The 23,374-nt window shown below is 39.4% G+C and overlaps 1 protein-coding gene across 1 annotated transcript in view; it reads right to left on the bottom strand.

The window, feature by feature from the left end:
- Positions 1 to 23,374, bottom strand: part of NFKBIE (NFKB inhibitor epsilon) — a 34,138-nt gene that overhangs the window by 3,553 nt on the left and 7,211 nt on the right. The window contains exons 2-4 of the mRNA XM_063304993.1: positions 2,308 to 2,410; positions 530 to 758; positions 324 to 412 (exon numbers count right to left, since the gene is read on the bottom strand). Of these exons, the coding sequence (XP_063161063.1) occupies positions 324 to 412; positions 530 to 758; positions 2,308 to 2,410 (421 nt within the window). The remainder of the gene's footprint in view (positions 1 to 323; positions 413 to 529; positions 759 to 2,307; positions 2,411 to 23,374) is intronic.

The raw sequence follows: 23,374 nt of genomic DNA, 5'->3' as shown, positions 1-23,374 counted from the left end.
ATCCAAATTCCATTCTAAACAAGTTTTAAGTTTTATCCTGTAAGTTAAAAGTTATCCTGTTTTATTTGCACAAAGGAAAGGAAGGGAGCTATGCAAAGCTGCAGCTCAGTTAGCCTTCCTCTATCCCTGCTCCCCACTTTTGGAGATTTCACTAGGCACTCCCTACATTTTCAGCATTAAACTTAGCCATGCCAATACTTCTTCTAAAGCCAACTTTTAAATTCTGCAGCATGCAGAATTTTGTATTCAGTAAGACATTTTCAGAAAAGGCATGGCTTTGACGTATCTGGGAGATGGAGGTCTGCTAGATGTCCCTAACTTACCTGCACATTAATGTCAGCCCCATTCTGCACCAGCAATGCCATCAACTGAAGGTTCCCTTTCAAGGTGCTGATGTGAAGACAAGTCAAGCCTGGAGAGAGGAGAAAAGAAACCCAAACAGCTCAAGAAACTTGTTACAAGTTAAGCATTTAAGCACTGACTTTAACACTCATCAGACACAATGGGATCACTCCATACTCTTCTTCACCTTGCCAGTTCTGGAGTTGCAGATCTTGTAGAGTTTTTCTAGTCTCCATGTCAGAGACCAACTTCTTCAGAGGCAGCAACAGCTCAACACATTCCAGACTCTGCTGCTCACAGGCCAAGTGCAGAGCAGTATTTCCATTGCGGTCCTGCAATGCTGTGTTCACCCCTTTCAGAATTAGTGCTTCCACCACTTCATACTGCTCCAGATACACAGACAAGTGAAGTGGAGTCTGCAAATGGCAAAAAAAGAGGATTGTGGGCTGGGGAGGAGGCAAGGCAGGTACGGAACGTGGATTCACTTGGATTTTAACTGCACCGTGAGAAATATAGAATTCAGTAATGGATGCAAAGTTTAGCATCCTGAAAATGAGGAAGGGAAGCAAGTGGGCAATGCTTAGACAGTCCTCTAAATCCAGAGGTTGGCACTTAGTAGAATTTCCAGTGATAAGATCTCCATACTCAGAATCGGTTCTTTATTCCTTCCCATGATTAGCAGAAGTCAGAAAAATCTATTCAGAATAAATATCTTTTAAATATGCAAATAATGAATAAGGCTGGTAGATCTTTAGTGCTGTATGAGCTGCTTTTTAAAACAAAATCACAATTAAATGATTATCTACTGCAATATAAGGCAAAAAAGAGACACTGATGATCAAGATTATTTCTGGAAATCTCAGATATCTAAAGTAGATTTTCTTTATAATTTTGGTCCTGTTTACATCTTAAATTATTCTAGATTAATGTGCTATGTAATTGTCAACAAAAGAGAGGTTACCAGATGCCTGAGACTGCTAAAGTTATTTTTTGTGCTATTTAAAGAAATTTTGAATCTGTGTATTTACAATGTATACTCAGGTTATTAATAGCAGCTAAAATGAATATAGTATAATATTAGAAATCAATATAAGCATTTACATAGATGGATTAGTAAAGGGAACTAGGACATATAGCACTGTTTGTAAAATTAACTTATTTTGTCAAGTGGTCAGTATAACTCAGATAGTAACAACAATCGTTTTAAATGAAAAGGGTTATTAACTTTTTAAGAAATTATAAAATTCAGATTAGGACACAGCCACATGTTTTCACTATTCTAGGTATCTTTTTTTTAAGAAGAAAAATAAGGAAAAAATAAGGAGCTATGCAAGCTTAAATAATGTAGGTTAAAGAATTTGGAGTACCATGGTGAAAACATTTCATTATTTTTTTAAATTTCAGAGAGTACACAATCCTGGAGAAAAATAAAGGGCCAATGCTAGCTATCAATTCTATCTTGGCTTGTTTGGTTTTTTTCTGCTGCACTTCGCTGATGCAGACGCACATCTATGTATTTTGTTGATTGACTGATTATGTGCCATCAAGTTATATTCAACTCCTGCCAACCCATATACGTATCCCAGTACTTATCTGGACTCTCCCTCATTAATTAGACAAGAGTTTTGACCCTGTAGCCTTGCTTGAAGATACACAGGCTGTTGCATGTGAAGGGGACCACAGGCTGTTGCATGTGAAGGGGACCACTAACAACAGAGTGCCAAAAACTTCTTGGCGTAAGAAATAATACCACAAAAATTCCAAGAAAAAATTCCAGAAATGTTACAGTGAAGCAGCATAATAGATTTCTGTGTTGAAATCACTTCTAGAGTACAGACAGAAATGCTTATTTATCATCAAGACGACTTTAGCTTCCAGCCTTAGATTATTAACACACTGCAGCCTGCTTTCTTCCAGCTAGAATAGAAGTAACCCTGATCCTTCTTTACATCTCTCACCACATACTTGGAACAAATCATTCTGGAATTCCAAAATCTCGACGGGCATTTGGGCAATGCAGCAGAATGCGATAGATGGCATGCAGTGGATGATTGCCAGGTGAAGTAACCTGAGGGGAAAAAACATTAGTCATGCCAACCTGAAAAAATAAAGAATAACTTCCCTTCAAGCAAACAAAACATTCCTGTGCAGCAAAGCCACAGTGGCTGGTTTATGTTTAGCTCTTAGAGGTAAACTAGCACCCTTGCAGATTGGAAAATTGAGTCAGACTTGTGCATGTGTACTGTAACAGTTTCCATGTTACACCTTTTCACAGGCCAAAATATACTTTACACAGCAAAGATGTTTACTGCTTGCAACGTGTCATCCATTCATTTCCTGGTGAGCTCTAAAGTTTGAAGAGAAGACACATGCCTCTAAATGCATGGCAAGCCGTTGAAAAGTGAGCCATACATTCTCAGCAACTGTCCCACCAACTTAATTGATATTGCCATAAGACAAATATAGTGCTATCAATATTCAAACCTAAAATGCAACCCAAATATATGTTTGCTTTTAAAACACACATACAGAGAGAGGGGGTGGGGGTAGGAGGAGAACCTTCTGGTTCAAAGACAGGCAGTAAAATTTAAGTAATGCCATGCAGAAAAGTTCTCCTACATTCTTTCAATCCAAACTGAATGGATCTCATTCAATTTGATATAAAAGAGAATTTCATTTCAAAGGAGAAAAAAAGTTTAGTGAAACTTCTGTCACTGAAGATTGGTATTCTTGCACTTATTTAGTAACAACATGGCTAAGAGGTATTTTTGAGTACCTCTCCTTCACAGTAAATGATCTTTCCAGTGATCTGTAGCTTTCCTGACTGCTGCTTTGTAATTAAATTTTAACAGAAAAACATCATAATTTAATTAATAAATAATATAAATTTAATCAATAAATCAATCATGATGGAGCGCCTCTTCTTCAGATTGGGAAATGTAGCGGCCAGGAGGCTCCAGGGTGTTGAAAGATGTGTAAGAGCAACTGTTCCTGTGCCACCTTTTAGCACCTCCAACAATAAATAAGCTCAAAAATGCTACCAAGAAAAATGCAAAAGAAAATTCCAACCTCCCTAAGAATAAAGCAGAAAAACAGAAACTTTCTTTTAAAGAAACTGCAAAATGTTTATCAGCCCAGCATTGGTTTAAGACATACGTGGGAGGCACCTGAGTTTCTTCAGTGGCCTTAAAAGTGACATCGAGCTCCAGTCCACATGGGCAAGAGAAGAAGTGGTAGAACTGACACTTCTACTTAGTTATTGTTATTGAGCAGGAAACAGTCTCAGTCAAATGCTGTAGGAAGGCTGGATTCTAAAGCTTTGCAGCCCAGGATCTCCCACCTCCATTCCCCCCTCCAATAATTACTCAGAGAAGGGCAGATGAGTAGCAAACATTACATCTGCACCAGGGACATCATGAGTGCGTAAGGACAAATGATGGTTGCTGTAGTCTTCTATCTTGTTTTTTAAAAAACATTTAATACAGACAACACCCAGCTGTGTGTGTCCCTAGATACAGATGTTTCCTTTTGTTATGTTTACTTTTAAAACAAGCTATATGCATTTATTAAAAGGGCAGTTGAAGCAAATCCCATGTTATAATTCTATGATTTAAGTGAATATAAAATACAAAACACACACACATATACATATATAAAATCAAAGTTGATTTTTTTCCTCCTTTCTCTGATTTAACATTCCTGGTTTATTAGAGAAAGGAGAAAAAAGTCAACTTTGACTTTATATATATAAGCGTGTATGGGTTGGCAAACTAGGGCCCGTGGGCCAAATCCAGTCCGCTGCCGTTTTGGTAGAGAGTGGACGGATGGGCAGATCGCCAGGGATGAGCCGCAGCCAAGCTCCCTGGGGGTGGGGGGAGTGGGCACATGGTGGTGGCCTATCAGCAGCCTCCTTGCTGGCAAGCCAGTGCTGTCCAATGGCTGCTATGCTCTTTGGCCTGCAGATCTGCCAGCTGTGCCCATAGAGGCAGAGGAGGGGTGAGACCTGGCCCTCTACAGAAAAAGTTTGCCGACCCCTGGTCTAAAGCATAGACTACCAGGGGCAAGCAGGAAAAAACCAGCATGTTAGCTGTATACATTATGAGTGAAGTTATAATCAGCTTTACTTAGCTGCGCCACTGCTCAGCCGCTCATACTAAACTCTACCATGTAAGGGCAATTCTGCTAACTTTCTTAGCATATAGTACCAATAGTTGTTATAATAACCATTGATATTGAATATAAATATTATTTTATAACTATACTTTTCCAATATTTAGCATGCAACCGAACTCATGAAAACTCAGCTGAATCCTGTGTATACAATATGTAACTCCTGCCACAATAAGGTTATTCTGAGAAAGCTGCTATTAAAAGGATAAAAAAGAACACCTGTGGATTAGAAGGCAGATATTTGAACAAGACAATGAAAAAATAAATAGGGATGCACATTGTACAAGACTCTGTTGGAGAGGGGATTACACAAGATAAAGAACCTAATATGGCTAATAAATCTATGTGGTATCTAAAATACGCAATTCTATGAACTTTTCCATGAGTATTTAGCTACTAGCAGGAGAAATATTATATGACTACAACTGAAGCAGAGTTAGGTTACTGCCTAATCAGATATAATTCGAGAAGGGGAAAAAAAAGCTTTGTAATCTTTTTAGTATAGAAGTTAAACTAAATGTTTGCTGAAGTGAGCAAATAAGTGCAAAATAGTTTTTTTTTTAAAAAATACTGTTATTTCCAGGCCAAGCTTTTTAAAAAAAAACACAATCATTTCCTATCTCCAGAAATAATTTCAGAATCAGTGCAAGATGCATTATTAGCATCTGCCAACTTTTTAAAAAGGACACTACCATTAATTTGGTTGATATAACCTGTTTCCAGGAAGCTAACCAACTTTACAAAGATCATGATGCATTTGCAAATGGGTCTTTAAAATCAAGGATTCATTTTTACTGTACATTATGAAGCACTTTGGTGTCCAGGGAGTCTAAGAAAGGGGATTTCCATGCAGGCAAGGGGAGGAAGCTGGCAGGGTGTGCTTGAAGTTAACGGAGCAATCAGGAAAAAGGAGGGAGGGAGGACGGAAAGGTGGTTAACCTCACAAGCACCAAAATACCTGGAATGGCCCCTGTGTGCCCATATTACAGACTATTTTTTTAGAGATGTGCACAAAAGCATGAATGTTCTGCTCCATAAATAGAGAGGCTGCAGTTCAGGCAACCAGCCCCGGGGAAGCCCAAAGTCACATGGTGTGGGGAATTTCCTTGCCCACCACAGTTACCTTAGCAACGGGATGGGGGAGGGGGACCAAGCAGCCAATGCACAGCTGCTTTTTCCAGCAGATACAAATTGCTGGGGGAAGCCAGAGGTTACCTTGCCCAGGCACTGGCGTCCACTTTGGCAGTGCTGGGGTTACAAGGCTGCATTGAAAAATTAACCCTCCCCTTGCAGACAATCTTTAAAAAAAAATTTTTTTTTTTACTGCGTAGCTACCGTCTTTTGCTGTAAAGGTTTGTGAAGTTTGCCACAAAGCTGCACTTTTCTCTAGGACAGCGTCCCTGGGGTTAAAGGCATAAAACCAAGGATCGTTTTTTAAAAAATAAGTAGTTGGTAATTTCGACTGTTCTGCCAATGTGTTAGGATGGGTCTGCCAGTCCCCTCAGGGATATTCTTTTTTTATTATTAATTGATCTTCTGATGTGCATTGTAAAGCATGTTTGTAGTGGTTCAGTACCTGCAGATGATCAATGGAAAATTAAGAAATAAGAAAACAGTGTAGTAAAAGAGGAACTTCTGTAGATTGCTTTTTTATAGCTATGTGAGCCTTCTCCAATCTGGAGTTTTCCAGAAGATGGACAATAATTCCCAGAATTCCCTGCCAGCACCCCTCTCTCCTATGCTGTCTGGTAACTGTAGTCCAACATGGTTGAAGGAATCTGGGCTGGATCTGATCTGGGCTCTTCCTGGCCATTATTCCTCTGTTCTTCAATAAATCATCACCACCAACCATACAGGCATAGAGCCCAACCCTCCCATCCCAAGAAGTCATTGGTTTTAAGAATGAGCCGCCATGTTAGCTTTAAAATTAATTTACTTCATAATAGGAATATTTAAGATGCCCGCACAGTACTATGTCATCATTTGAAAACCTTGGAAGAAAAAGAAGGAAAAGAGCCCATCCTTATGCTTTTTGCGACTGTGCAATGGAGCAAATAGCCATTTATAAGCTTGGCTGAAAGAAACTGTCACAAGGAAAACATTTTTAAAACCACAGCTCAGCTTCACCCACATCTACCATCTGCCAGTTTTGAAACTGCTTTCCATGTCAGCAAGCCCTTTATGTGAGCCAACTAACTTCTCAGACTTGCTACATACTCCTGTATAACACCTTAAATAAACATTGCAAGAGGTACACAGGTTAAATTTGCAGGTCATTTTTCAAATCTATTGTTTATCAGAAAAGCAAGATGATATGTAGCATTTCCAATAGACTTAGGGATATAGTTTAGAATATCACACTATACTTTTATCATTACTGTTTAATACAGAAGCAGCAAAGGGGTAGAAATGACACTGGAAACAGGAAGACAACGGTTGAAGAAAAGCAGTCAGTTGTACTAGCTGGAGCTGGGAAGACCGAAGGTCAAATCCCTACTTATTTCTTAAGTGTGTCTGGTAATCTGGGATCAATCATTCTCTCAACCTAGCAGACTTCACGGAATAGTTGTACAGATAAAAAGGGAAGTACGGAAGTATGTACTGTATTTATTTAATACTTGTCCAAGTAGTAAATATGATTTGAGAGGGGCCTTTCCTCCAAATAATGCAGAGAAACAGAAAGAGTGAATCCCACCACTGGGTCTGATCAAAGCTTTGGCAGTATATTCGAAAAGAAAAAAAACTTCCCAAAACCAGGTTAGTGGAGGCAAGAGTGACATAAGTGTATACATCCATGAAAGGAGACTCATCTTTTAGATCATCTTCATGATCATACAACATAATGGCCCATGATCATGATAGGAGTCATCTGGTTCACCATCACATGATCTATGGAAAACTATAGATGGAAGGGAATCTAATCTGAAACAGAAATTCTTGAAACAGCAATAACATATTCTCAAAGATGTCCCTGAGCAGGTTTTCCAGAAAAACAGCAGCAAATTGAACATGAGAAGTGTTAATGCCTGAGCTGCATATTGTGTCAATCAGAGACTTATCAGAGCTAAAAACAGCCAAGGAAATTATATTAGTCAGAACAGGGCTGACCGAGGAGGGCATGTTTTTATCTCGGGAGGGGGCAAGGGCTGAAATGGATAGAACAGTTATGCAAAGTTAGCAGGGCTGAATGATGCACATGCTTGAAGCTGGGGTTTTCTGAGCTTTAGGGGAAGGAAAACTTTAGTTTATTGGTTTGCTTGTTTAACTGTTCCAACCCCATTTTAAGTGTACTTGTCTCCTACCTCACAATGGTAAAAAAAAATATATATCTTCAATTTTCAGTAATTGTACCACCAATATTCAGCAGTGCAGCTGGAGGGAGCTCAAGAAGCCTTAATAAAAAACACTGTTGATTGCATTGAAATATTCTCAAACAAATTAAAAGCTAAAATTATACTAGATGTGTAGATAGATAGATAGACAGACAGACAGACAGACAGACAGACAGACATAACATTTTAATTAAAGATTTTTTAAAAAGATAAAAACTAATACAAATTAATATAAGGTAGGAAAAGGAACTTCAGCAAAGGATTGTTACCTTGTTGTGGTGCTGGAGCTTGAGCACCTCAATGATGCCATGAGCTAAACCGTGAAGGGCCACCTAAGACGGGAAGGTCATGACAGAGAGGTCAGACTAAATGCGATCCCTGCGGAAGGTAATGGCAACCCACCCCAGTATTCTTGCTGTGAAAACTCAATGGATCAGAGATATGTCGGTATACCATCGGAAGATGGTCAAAATGCTACCGGGGAGGAACAGAGGATGAGTTCAACTAACCCCAGACGTGAGGACGCAGCTAGCTCAAAGCTGAAAGGATGGCTAGCGACCGACGGTGCTGGTGGTGAACGGCGAATCCGATGTTCTAAGGATCAACACACCATTGGAACCTGGAATGTAAGATCTATGAGCCAGGGCAAATTGGATGTGGTTATTGGTGAGATGTCAAGATTAAAGATAGACATTTTGGGCATCACTGAACTGAAATGGACTGGAATGGGCCACTTCACATCAAATGACCACCAGATCTACTACTGTGGACAAGAGGACCACAGAAGAAATGGAGTAGCCTTCATAATTAATAGTAAAGTGGCTAAAGCAGTGCTTGGATACAATCCATGAAAACGATAGAATGATCTCAATTCGAATTCAGGGCAAGCCATCTAACATCACAGTGATCCAAATATACGCCCCAACCACAGATGCTGAAGAAGCTGAAGTAGAGCAGTTCTATGAGGATCTGCAGCACCTACTGGACAACACGCCTAAAAGAGATGTTATTTTCATCACGGGAGACTGGAATGCTAAGGTGGGCAGTCAAATGACACCTGGAATTACAGGTAAGCATGGCGTGGGAGAACAAAACAAAGCAGGACATAGAGAAAACCAAGAAGGCAAAATGGCTGTCTGCTGAGACACTAGAAGTAGCCCAAGAAAGAAGGAAAGCAAAAGGCAACAGTGATAGGGGGAGATATGCCCAATTAAATGCAAAATTCCAGAGGTTAGCCAGAAGAGATAAGGAATTATTATTAAACAAGCAATGCGCGGAAGTGGAAGAAGACAATAGAATAGGAAGGACAAGAGACCTCTTCCAGAAAATTAGAAACATTGGAGGTAAATTCCAGGCAAAAATGGGTATGATCAAAAACAAAGATGACAAGGACCTAACAGAAGAAGAAGAGATCAAGAAAAGGTGGCAAGAATATACAGAAGACCTGTATAGGAAGGATAACAATATCAGGGATAGCTTTGACGGTGTGGTCAGGTAGCTAGAGCCAGACATCCTGAAGAGTGAGGTTGAATGGGCCTTAAGAAGCATTGCTAATAACAAGGCAGCAGGAGACGACAGCATCCCAGCTGAACTGTTCAAAAGCTTGCAAGATGATGCTGTCAAGGTAATGCATGCTATATGCCAGCAAATTTGGAAAACACAAGAATGGCCATCAGACTGGAAAAAATCAACTTATATCCCCATACCAAAAAAGGGAAACACTAAAGAATGTTCAAACGATCGAACAGTGGCACTCCTTTCACATGCCAGTAAGGTAATGCTCAAGATCCTGCAAGGTAGACTTCAGCAATTCATGGAGCGAGAATTGCCAGATGTACAAGCTGGCTTTAGAAAAGGCAGAGGAACTCGGGACCAAATTGCCAATATCCGCTGGATAATGGAAAAAGCCAGGGAGTTTCAGAAAAACATCTATTTCTGATTTATTGACTATTCTAAAGCCTTTGACTGTGTGGACCATAACAAATTGTGGCAAGTTCTTAGTGGTATGGGGATACCAAGTCATCTTGTATGCCTCCTGAAGAATCTGTATAACGACCAAGTAGCAACAGTAAGAACAGACCACGGAACAACAGACTGGTTTAAGATTGGGAAAGGAGTACGGCAGGGCTGTATCCTCTCACCCTACCTATTCAACTTGTACGCAGAACACATCATGCGACATGCTGGGCTTGAGGAATCCAAGGCTGGAGTTAAAATCGCTGGAAGAAACATTAACAATCTCAGATATGCAGATGATACCACTTTGATGGCTGAAAGCGAAGAGGAACTGAGGAGCCTTATGATGAAGGTGAAAGAAGAAAGTGCAAAAGCTGGCTTGCAGCTAAACCTCAAAAAAACCAAGATTATGGCAACCAGCTTGATTGATAACTGGCAAATAGAGGGAGAAAATGTAGAAGCAGTGAAAGACTTTGTCTTTCTAGGTGCGAAGATTACTGCAGATGCTGACTGCAGTCAGGAAATTAGGAGACGCTTAATCCTTGGGAGAAGAGCAATGACAAATCTCGATAAAATAGTTAAGAGCAGAGACATCACACTGACAACAAAGGTCCACATAGTTAAAGCAATGGTGTTCCCTGTAGTAACATATGGCTGCGAGAGCTGGACCATAAGGAAGGCTGAGAGAAGGAAGATCAATGCTTTGGAACTGTGGTGTTGGAGGAAAATTCTGAGAGTTCCTTGGACTGCGAGAAGATCAAACCAGTCCATCCTCCAGGAAATAAAGCCAGACTGCTCACTTGAGGGAATGATATTCAAGGCAAAACTGAAATACTTTGGCCGCATAATGAGAAGACAGGACACCCTGGAGAAGATGCTGATGCTAGGGAGAGTGGAAGGCAAAAGGAAGAGGGGCCGACCAAGGGCAAGGTGGATGGATGATATTCTAGAGGTGACAGACTCGTCCCTGGGGTAGCTGGGGGTGTTGACGACTGACAGAAAGCTCTGGCGTGGGCTGGTCCATGAAGTCATGAAGAGTTGGAAGCAACTAAATGAATAAACAACAAGGAAAAGGAAAAGGTAAAGAAAAATAAAGAGAAAGCTAAAAGTGGAAAAAAGAAAGAAAAAGAGAAGAAAAATAGAAAAGAAAGAAAAATATACAAAGAAGTAGCTTCCGATCATCTTTGCAGAAGTTATAAGTACACTTCCAAATTTACCTCTTATTCCATGGTTACAACATAACTCTCTTCTTTCTATAATCTATTCTGTCTAATCACTGAAACCATAAATTATACGTTCATTTTTTTTTCTGTTTCAGATTTTCAAAAAATCTATAAGGGGTTTCTAGTTAGCAATAAACATAGATATTGTCTTTTCTCTGATCAAAGAAGTCAATTTAGCCATCTCAGCAAGTTCCATCATCTTCACCAACCAATCTTCCACTGTGGGTAATGCCAAATCTTTCCACCTTTGTGCATACAATAATCTTGCTTCCATTACCATGTAAAAAACCAAAGTTCCATAACTTTTTTCCAACTGTTTGTCTATCAATCCCAAAAGAAACACCTCTGGTCTCAATTGTATATTAATCTTTAAAATCCACTGAATCAGTGTATGTATTTGAATCTAGGATTTTCTAGACTAGATGTGGATGTTCCTGAAAACAAAATCAACTGAATACTCCTCCATGGTCAGCATTAGCTGTGGAAGCAGCCCATACAGTACATGATATAGTGATAACTGGCACCTTGAGAATCTGTAATGGGAGATTGGATTAACTCTGTAGGATAAGGCTATCAAAAGCTATCAACAGAGAGAACAAACCTCTGCATACCAGTTCTTGGGAAGTTCTAGATAAAATGTACTTACGTTCTATTTGTGTTTGATGTTTGATTGGTTAACATGAGAAGATTTGTCAGTGGGAGAACAGAATGCTGGGCTACACAGGCTCTTGGTTTGATCCAGCACAACTCTTCACATGTTCTTAACCATGCCTTGAGCCAGATCACCACTTTCCACTGTTTTTTTATACACATTCTATTAGCTCATTGGGTTTCGTTTTGTTTGTTTACTTCCTGTATCCATGCCCGTGGACAAATCCATCTTCCCTATGCAAGAATCCAGCTGATTAGAGCAGGGAATTTCCAAAACAATTTGAAGTGAACTTTAACCACTGCCTCCTTTATCTGACAGAGCTAAGCTTAGCAGTGCAAGAAAAACAGGATTCTGTGAATTCTCTAAGAATATCCACCCAATTAACAAGACCAGCCAGCTCTATTCTAAAAGGAGGCTTGGCTATCACAAGCCTTGGGTAGATTTAGATAGGAAGCAGCTTAGAAACAAGCCACTGGTGACATAAACTAGGCTGAGAGAGAGAGAGACTAAGTTACTTTCACACAGTTCTTGTTGTAGGGATAAAATGAAGGTAGATCCCCATATAAGCCATATTGATCTGCTGGAGTGAAGTAGGATGCAAATCTAATGAAATCTTGATCGTCTTCATCATCTCATCTGAAAAATTTCTTCAAATCTTAAATTTAGTGGGAGAGTTGAGTCACCTGTATGGAGTGGGAGATAGGGCTATGTGAACTGGTCTAAAGTCACTCAAATAATTTAGAAATACAGAAGCCATGCAGATGCATTGGTTCTACATGTTTCCTCTTTCTTCAAACTTCAGGATGAATGTAAGAGATGAGATCCAAGCATCTGGTTCAATTACAAGCCTCTCTGGGACAGGAGCCCATCTCATGTAACTCTATCAAGTGGTTTCCCTAACATGCCCTCTAAAAAATAAGTTGCCCTACAATTTCCACCATTTCCAATCAGTATAGTATGCTTGCTGCAAAGAAAGAACCTATTTTACAATGCAGTAAAGTGAAAGAGGGATGCGGTGGCGCTGCGGGTTAAACCGCTGAGCTGTCGATCGGAAGGTCGGCGGTTCGAAACCGCGCGGCGGGGTGAGCTCCCGTTGCTCGTCCCAGCTTCTGCACACCAAGCAGTTCGAAAACATGCAAATGTGAGTAGATTAATTGGTACCGCTTCGGCGGGAAGGTAACGGCGTTCCGTGAGTCATGCTGGCCACATGACCCGGAAGTGTCCTATGGACAACGCCGGCTCCAAGGCTTTGAAACGGAGATGAGCACCGCCCCCTAGAGTCGGACACGACTGGACTTTACGTCAAGGGAAACCTTTACCTTTACCTAAAGTGAAAGATACAATAGCCTATATTACCACAGTCTGAAAATGAGCAATCAATAATGTTTTCCTTCCTTAACAAGAAAAGCAGGACAACAAAACTAAAATATCTATCTATCTATCTGTCTATCTCCATCCATCCATCCATCCATCCATCCATCCATCATGCTACCTCTTTCTTGCGGGGAAGGACCTTCCCCTTGCATGAAATGCTATTCTACCATCTCAAGATTCCACCTTGTCATTCTGCAATTTGTGTCTCAGGCCTACGAAATCCACATTCGCAAGGTATTAAATAGTCACTATCAGCTGAAGTGTCAGGCTTCTTCTTCTGAAGACAAAACAAAATAAACACAGACCACAGTATATTTCCAACCAACCATCATGATAATTAAATTCCAAATATTTTCAGATGACAGAGCATCTCATAAGTGCCAATTCACATACACAAAGAAGGGAAATATGTCTTCTATAAGTCCAGAATTTTGTTCGAGGTATAAAATAAATTGTGGGACTCTTTCATTAAGAAAGGGGGAAAAAAACATATTTCTGATTCTAATTGGCAGGACAGGCAGGACTGAAAAGTGGTCTGGCATCAACTAGTAAAACACCAGATGGGGGACAGAGAAAGGGCTAAGCAGAATATGTTAGAAGGCAGCTACACTACACGGCTGCTTACTTTTCTCTGTAATTTGCAGAAGCAAAAAAGTTCACGATTTTTAAAAGGGTTTCACATGCACAATCATTTGATTTCAAATTTTTTTTTTCCCTAGGAGAACAACCCGTTACCATCCAAAACAGAAGACATTCATTGCCTGAGTAAAATTCATGGGAAAACTGCATCTGTGGAAACACCACAGACTAAAGCACACCTACGCTAAGAGAGGGAGTGGGAATGTGCTGGTGCCTAAGTGGGAAGCCCCTGATCAAACATGTCATGAGGCAAGAAAGGGTGGGAGTGAAGCTTCAGCTGCTGTTTACTTGACCTTGGCCTGGATTTTACACTGTGAAGTGGGAAGAAAGCGGAACTACTGATTGCACACCTGCTAAGGAATAATCTAGTTGCCAGGCCAAGGTTGAAGCTGTAATCCCACCCTCCAAAATTGGCCAAGTGTGATGAGAGATAGAGGAGGAGTCCAGTTCTAATATTAGCTCTTCTTTGTTATGCAAAACAGTTGATGTAATTTTCTCATCCCTTTCAATCTCCTTACCCTAGTGATAGTATCCAAGAATAACATTTAAATGAAACAGGCAAAGTAGGATGGCATCATAATTTCAATAAATTGCTGGAGGCTTTCTGTATATCAGATACAACGCCATCACTCAGACCAAAAACTTGGCTAAGATACAATCCTCCAAATTTATGAAAGGAGACTGGAATTCAGTGGAGGCTGAACTCCAAGTCCAGTGCATTCCTCTGTACCAATGTTTCTCTAACTTAGTTCTGGATAAGCATCTCCCTGCAAAGGAAACATCAACTCATTACAGCAGTGTTTCTCAACCTTGATGACTTTAAAATGTGTGGACTTCAACTATTCAGTGGTTACAGGAAGCCAGCCTTAAGGCAAAAGGGATCATCTGTGCAGAACTGCCTTCCAGATGTGTCTGGGCTTCAACATATAGCTTAAAAATTTGAGAGCTATAATTCCAAGACATCTGGAGATTGGCATATTAGAGAAGACTAGTGTAATACATGGGGAATTGGAAGAGATTAATCTGGACCCATCTCTTATTCTGTTAAAAACTTAGAAAATTATTTTCTACCAAGTCAGGTATTATTCATTCTGACTGGCAAATGGTCTATAGGACTTCAGACACAGATCTTTCTATCACCTACTATTTCACCCTAACTGAAATCACTGGGTACTGAATTCATGATGTTTTAGATGAAAGACAAATGCTCTACTGGCTCAGTTCTGCACTGGCTCAGTTCTGTTGGTTTACGAGTATATATGAGACTAGAAATACATAAATACACAAGCCTTCCCCAACATGTATGCCTTTGGTTGTTTCAGCCTTCAATTCTCATCGGCCTCAGCCAGCTTGGCCAATTGTCAAGGATGATGGAAGCTGTAGGACAAACATTCTGGAGGGATTCATGTTCAAAATGGTATTCTTGCATCATCAGAAGCTAAAACAATACAAGGAATCTCATTACTAAAACCAGACTGTATTATCTGTTTTTCCCTAAACCAGGTAATGCTAATATTTGAGCCATTAACCTAACATTAACAATAAGAGTAAGAAAAAGAAAAAGAAAAGGAAGGAAATACTGAATTTGTTGTTACAAAAACCTTCTCTCCAAAAAAAGAGAAGGGGAATTCCATGCTTCGTGTTAATTTTTTTAAGGTCATCATTCTGAACTTTTCTGCAAAGGAATGAAATTTGCCAGCAGTAACATTTGCAATATTAATGTATTCCAATACATTCCTCTATCCTAATCAACAGTCTCCTCCCTGCTATTTAAGTTTTGCAGCATTCCTAGAGTTTTGCAAACCTTTCTAAGTAAACAAGTAACTAGAGATCTTCATATTAGTAAGAGATAGAAGTGCAGCATTTTAGAATATAGACAACTGAAGGTCAAGTCATCAGAAAATTACTTTTACCCACAGGGACAACAGCCTATCTCACAAACATGTTTATGTTCTTCCAAATGTCAAAATTATTTCAACCAGTTTCTATTTATTACATTCAATACCTTTCTCACATTCTGGAAATTTATATTCAATTTAGCAAAGAACACATTGCACGTGGGAAGTTCTAGTGAGGATAAACACATAAATATTTATGAAAAGTGCCTGCATCTTTTACTTCGTTGGATGTGAAAAGAAGGAACCTGATAGAAAATGCAACAACCTTAGAAGGTTTATGACCAGTGTCATATTTGGTTTATTGTTGTTTTCAGGAGTATCCTCCCTTTTCATATGTCACTATACTATACATTGGAATTTGGGAAACTGCTATACATGCAGTCAGACTGATTATTGTCAACAAGGAACAGCTCTCTAGCCTTATGTGTGGGGGGAGGGATAATGAGAATTTAATAAATTCTACTACTGAGTCACTGCCAGTTGTGTAACAAGAGGTGAAGAGATACATGCAGCAGGCCTATAAAGACAGCAGGTGGTGGTGGTGGCGGTAGTGGTTATACCAGCCTTGTAGATAGTAGGAGAGTGTAAAACGAGTTTATTTATTTATTTAGGTTCCTCTGAGTCAGTGTTGATTCCTGGTGACTGTCTGGACAAGTCCCTGCAGGTTTCTTGGCAAGATGTCAGAAGTGGTTTCCCATTGCCTTCTTCCTAGGGCTGAAATAAAGGGATGGGCTCAAGGTCACCCAGCTGACTTTGTGTCTAAATTTCCCAGTTTCTAGCCCAGTGCCTTAACCACTACACCAAACTGGCTCTCATGACTATAATAAGTTATACTAAAAACAGAATATAAAATGAAGCATTAAAACAAAATCCCCACAGAAGAATTACTGGACAGTTAAAACACTGTAGCACAATTTAATCAATACAACCCAATTTAACATCCTGTACAAATAAAATTAATGTAGCTTAAACTACTGAACTTTTTAAAAATAAAAATCTGGTGCCAAAAAGATTGCATGTCAGTACAAGCCATATTTCTATGGGAAGGGTGTTCTATCATCTGAGCATCACAAAAAGGAACACTGTACTCCTTCCTTGGTCAAAGAATTCCCTAGCAATACTTTGCAGATAGAAAGCTATGCTAGTCTATGGTGGCAAAAAATCAGGAGTCTGTTGGCATTCCAACTAACAAATTTTATAAAAAGACATCAGCTTTGCTGTGCCTGATTTAGTGACCTGCAGCTCATGAAAGCTTACGCCTTTTCATAAGATTTGTTAGTCAGAAAAGGTACTACCAGGCTCCTTCTAGCAATACTTGGAGATCATCATTGCCAGATGTTCTTATGAGTTGAGCACTTACAGATAATGATGCCACTAACCACCTAGGCTTTAAAAACCAGCACCAGCTCCAGTTCCATGAACTGGGCTGGGATGTAATGATTCCAACTGGCTATCCAGTTAAAACCCTAGCAGCAGCTTCCAGACTGATCTGCAAGGGGAGACTGTAAAGGGGCTGGGTGTTATACAACATGTCTTAAGAACTACATGCATCCTCCAGGCTGCAGACCATTTCCTACAGCAGCATTTCTTAATCTTGGCAACTTGAAGATGTGTGGACTTCAACTCCCAGAATTCCCCAGCCAGCCATGTCCTACAGCATGCATGTCCAACCTGCGGCCCATGGGCCACATGCGGCCCTGAACAGCTAGTAATGCTGCCGCCAAAAATCATAAACTTTTAACATTATTTTGTGATCTTTTTTGTGACTCGATTGTGTGGTGCTCGAGCACGGACTGCATAGATAGAAACAACAGAACACTGTGTAGGGGAGGGGGCAGTGCAGTGCCAATGCCGCCGCCTGCTACACACGTCAGCTTGTGGCGACTTGGCGTTATATATAATATTTCAACCTACCTACATGTGTTCTGTGATGACAGGCGTTTATTGTTATTATTAAGTAGACATTTAAGTTTGATTATTAAACTTTGCTTTCTTTATTTGCCTACCTATTTACAATGGGTTTGTTGTGTTATTTCTTAAAAATTTTTTTATTCCTAAATAAATTTATTTCAGCATGGTTTCAACGTCGTTTCAACAGAAAACAGAACCCAAAAAAGAAAATAAAGAGAAAAATCATGGATGAAGGAAGACTATTCAAAGAAAAATGGACAGATGAGTACTTTTTTGTCAAGACAAATACTAAGGCCCTATGCTTAATCTGTAGGGGAAATGTGTCAGTTTTCAAAGTTTTCAATTTGAAAAGGCATTATACAGAAAAACATGCTGCTAAATTTGAAGCGCATCAAGGAATTTGTTGTAAAGGCAAATTAGTGGAACTGAAAAAAAATCTGTTGTCTCAACAATTTTTGTTTAAAAAGTCACAACTCAAAAGGACTCTATTATAAAAGCTAGTTATTTGGTAGCAAATCTGACTGCAAAAAAATCAAAACCATTTACCGATGGTGAGTTTATTAAGCAATGTATGGAAAGTGTGGCAGATATAATTTGTCCTGATAAAAGAAACGATGTTTCCAAAATCAGCTTGTCTCACTAGACTACAGCCAGGCGAACTGAAGAAATATGAAAATCTATTGAAAGAGGTTTGAAGAGTAAAGCTGCTAATTTCAAATTTTATGCTTTGCCGATGGATGAAAATACTGATGCTACAGATATGGCTCAACTGTTAATATATTTTCTACTACAGATTAAGGTTACTATGGTAACTAATCATTTTGGCCAGGTGAAGAGGTTGAATTTAATTGTCCCCTTTTCAGGTGTTAATGGTTGCATTGCCTAAGTGAGGAACTTGCCTAAACTTGTTTTAGTTTCAGTTTCCCTTCTGTGTAGGCTTGCAGAGAGTATGCAGCTGAGAGAAATCTCTCCTCTCAGCAAACAGCCTTTAAATATGTGTCGCTTTCTGTAAATAAATTATTTTTATAGAAATGCCTGGTGTTTGACTTTTCTGATCTCTCCTGGGCCAAATGCTTTCCTAGCACTCTGCCAAAATCAACTTGCCATTTTTATTAGCGGTATTGATAACAAATATAATGTCACTGAAGAAATGGCTTCTTTGGTGCCATTAAAAGACACAACTAAATATCTTGATTTGCACAAAGCAGTAAAAATGACAATAAAGCAATTTTCTTTAACCACTGTCAACTTATCTGGTATATCTACTAATGGCACCCCGGTGATGGTTAGTAAAAGTGAGGGACTTACAAAATTGATAGAAGATGATGCAAATGCTGCTGGCAACTCATGTTTGATGAAGTATCATTGCATTCTACATCAAGAAAATTTATGTGCGAAAGCTTTAAAAATGGATGTCATGCAAATTGTCATCAAAGCAGTGAATTTCATAAGGGCCAAGGGATTGAATCATTGCCAATTCCAGGAGTTCCTTAAAAGTGTGGATGCTGATTATGGGGACATCATTTACTTTTCTGAAGTACAGTGGCTAAGTCGGGGTAAAATGCTGAAAAGATTTTATGATTTGTGAAATGAAATCAAGTCGTTTATGGAATCAAAAAGAAAATTTGTGGCAGAACTTGAAGATGAAAAATGGCTCACAGATTTAGCATTTTTGGTGGATGTGACCGCTCATTTAAATGAGTTAAATATGCATCTTCAAGGTGAAAACCAACTTATCACTGCAATGTTTCAAACCATAACAGCGTTTGAAATGAAACTTAAAGTATGGCAAGCTCAAGTTATGGAAAATAATTTTATATATTTTAATACGTTGGCTAAACACAGTCCTGTGAACAGCGAGAAATATGCAGCCTTGCTTTTTGGTTTGACACAGGAATTTGAGAACAGGTTTCAAGATTTCGTGAAAAATCATCAATATTTTGGTATATTTCGACTCCATTTTCAGTTGACATAACTACATTACCTCTGAATTTTCAAATGGAATGCATAGAGTTGCAATCAGATATTCAACTCAAAGAAAAATTTAATCATGTCTCTCTACTGGACTTTTATAAGACCTGTCTTCCCAGAGAAAAATATCCCTTGCTTCACAATCACGCCTTATTCATGACATCGCTTTTTGGCAGCACATACATTTGTGAGCAACTATTTTCAAGGATGAAGCACACGAAGAATAAAATTAGAATTAAAATTTCTGACAAGCACCTTGAGATCTCACTGAGAATTGCAACCACTTTCATCGAACCAGACACTGATGCATTAGTTTCACAAAACAAGGTCAAATATCCCACTAGTTTTATGTTGCCCTCTTTTTCTAAATTTTATAATAAAATAAAAAATAAAAAATGAAGTTTTATTACTTGTATACATTAACTATAATACATATCTTATGTGTGGCCCAAGACAATTCCTCTTCACTCAACGTGGTCCAGGGAAGCCAAAAGGTTGGACACCCATGCCCTACAGTAATCTGACCAAGAGGTCACTAACGCATGGAATAGACCAGCCAGACTATCCTTTTGCAGCTATAGTTGTAATCAGTCCATTTGATAAAAGACACAATAAGCCACAGATACTACTTGTCACTCAAGGCTGATCAGGAAGTCCCTTGCTCTTTCAAGGATAAACTACAGTATCCATAATGCCTGTCTTGTTGGAATTCAGTTAATGTTTATTGATCCCATCAAACCTAAATCTAGGCACTTGCACAGCCTTACCTATCGTGACGCTGAAAAGGGCCGAGTATCATCTGCTAACACCTCACTGCAAATTTTCAGTTTTGTATAATACTAACCATTATGTTATGTTAGTATTATATGTTAGAAACCAGTGATTTCATATAATGCTATGGCGTTATAGAGAATAAAATGATGCCTCATAACTTAATGAAGCCTTGTAAGCTGCTAACTACATTATATTTTCTTTTTCCTGAAACCAATCCTGCAAATAGGAACAAAATCATTATGTTACCATGCCCTCTACAACCATCCCACACTTACATTCCCATCTTCCTCCAGGTAGGGATCATCCATCAACCAATAGCTTTTAAATTCCAAGCCAGGCTGAAATGGAACTAGAAAATCTGCATCAGGCAAAAGCTTCTGCAGATAAAAACGTAAGAGCTAGATAAGGCCAACAGCCAGTCTTATCCAGCAAACTAAATCCAGTAATAGACAATCAGATGTACTCAGGAAGCTCCCAAGCACAAACAGAAAGGTGATAGGTTCTTCCACAATACTCTTTAGCAGTTGTTATTTCAAGTATCCTGCTCATGAGACATTGTGTAAACAGGGATATGCAAAACATTCCAGGAGTGTTCCACATAACATCCCTTTTTTTTCTCTCAACCATACCAATCTGGTCAATTCTAGGGGCTAGCAGTCCAACAATTTTCCAAAATTCTGAAAAACCAAGCCACCGCCAGAAAGTCTGGATCAATCTTGTCTGGGAGAAGAATGAAATGTTCCAGGGTTCTCCAGATCTTTCCATTCCCAGAAAGTTCCAGATGATGTTTGCACACTCCTAATATATTACCCTTGACATTATTAGCCATCATCAGTCTGATCTCCATGAATTTGTCTAGAGTTTTTAAGACCATGTCATTTGTGGCCATCTAGTTGAAAAAAACTCAATTAAACTGTGTGTGCATAAATACATGCTTCCTGTATCGGTTCTAAATGTCCTTGCATTTAGCTTCAATGGATAACATTAAAATCTGATATTCTAAAAGAAAAATATTATGTCCATACTTTCCAACTTATAGATGATTCTATATACTTCTATTACGTCTCCCTGTATCTGCCTGTCCCCCAAATGATACAATGTTCCTTGTAGGGGAGTTAATCACATTGGCTGCCCTTTATTATACCTTTTTCAGCTCCACAATAGTATTTTCCGGTGACCAAAATGATACATAGTATTCCGCATGGGGCCACATCATATAAAGATATTAAGATATTGGCAGTTTTAGTTTCAATTTCTCTCAAACGACTCTTAACATAGAGTCTGGTTTGTCTTTTTTCATATTTAACAATAGTTGCTCAATGGACTGATGCTTTCACTGAGCTATCCACTACAATTCTAAGAACCTTTTCTTCATCAGTCACTCCCAATTCAGACCCCATGAATGAATGAATGAATGAGAGAATACACATACACAAACATATATTAGTGCCAACATATGTCATTTCACATTTGAAACATCCAGGAAACCTGTTCCCAAAGGTGCAGATTGAGACTGATTTTTAAAAATACTAATTTACAAGTCCCCTGGGCCCTTTAAATCAGTGCTATCTCTGGTTTATGATGACAGGACCAATAATTGAAAAAGAATTATACATCAGCACATTGTAGATAAATGAGGGGCATTTGGATACACATCTTATAGATAATTCTTAAATCTGCAAGTAATCCCTGTTTTGATGTGTGGCAGAACCCACAGTGTAAACTTGCCTCTGCCTTTTCTCAATATTAGTCACCATTTCAAAATGTCAAAACACTCTTCCATCTAGGGTACACCTGCAGAAGAATAAGGTGGTAGAATGGACTGCGCTACTTCTCTTTACAGGTGAAGATTGAAGGTTTCTTAATCTGACTTCTCTTTACAGGTGAAGGTTATTTGAGGGACCACATCTTCCAGATCACATCTACCCGTCCCATAAAGTCTAGCAGGAAGGGTATGCTGAGGGTCCTATCTGCTATAGCGTTCCATCTGATGGGACCCAGACAACATGCCTTTTCTGCTGTGGCTCCCGCCCTCTGGAACATCATCCCCGAGATGAGGTTAGCCCCATCCCTGTTAGCCTTTTGGAAGGCCCTGAAAACATGCTTCTTCCAGCAATCTTGGGGATCCCATGGGGAGCCTCTGCAATGGTTGCATTGTGTTTAGATGGATGTTCTCCTGCAATCTTGTTTTTATTTATGTTTTAGAAGTGTTTTAATTGTTGTGACATTGTTTTAATTGTTGGTTGTACACCAGCCAGAGTTACATTGAATGAGATGCGTGGCTATATAAATGTGTTTAATAAATAAGATCCGCATTTGAACGTGTCTATGTGATGGCTGGGTGGAGCAATGTCTAATCAGAGAATGGCAACACTAGGCACCCCTCCCAGGATACATCCCAGCAGGAGGAGGGAACCATAAGAGAAAGGGATTTGGGAAATGCACGTGATGGGACAGGACTGATAGTTACAAAGAGCCCAAGCCTGGTGATACCTGCCAGGATTAAGAAGAGATTCAGGGCTGATATAGACTAGAAGAGCCAGTTTGGTGTAGTGGTAAAGGCACCAAGCTAGAAACCAGAAGACCGTGAGTTCTAGTACTGCCTTGGGCATGAAGCCATCTGGGTGACCTTGGGCCAGTCCTCTTTCTCAGCCCTAGGAAAGAGGCAATGGCAAACCACTTCCGAAAAAAAAATCTTGCCAAGAAAATTGCAGGGGCTTGTCCAGGCAGTTGCCAGGAGTCAACAATGGCTCGAAGGCATGTGCACACACACACACACACACAAACATTAACCAAGCATGCTATCATGAACCTTCCCCATGTTCCACCCTGTTACATTATCTTAGACACTCAGTGTGTGTAAAAATTGCAATGAATACTACAATAATAAGGGGAAAAACCCCTATAACGAGGGGATTATATGCCACTCTGTGTGAGGAAAGCTCCTTGCAAATAAAGCAGCATAAAAGAAGTGGTTTGAGCTTAGAAACTGGTTGTCACAACTCACAGCTGAAATCCCTCAAACACATTAAAAGGTACAGCCCATACTGGACAATGACATTATACTTCTTCAGGGACTGGGCCCATACTTTCATACAGACAACCACCCAACCTGAAGCAGATGTTCACTAG

The sequence above is a fragment of the Candoia aspera genome, chromosome 1 (assembly GCF_035149785.1).
Source record: "Candoia aspera isolate rCanAsp1 chromosome 1, rCanAsp1.hap2, whole genome shotgun sequence".
Taxonomy (NCBI): Eukaryota; Metazoa; Chordata; class Lepidosauria; order Squamata; family Boidae; genus Candoia; species Candoia aspera.
Note: the sequence above shows the minus strand (reverse complement) of the source record. Positions and strands in the feature narration are given on the sequence as shown.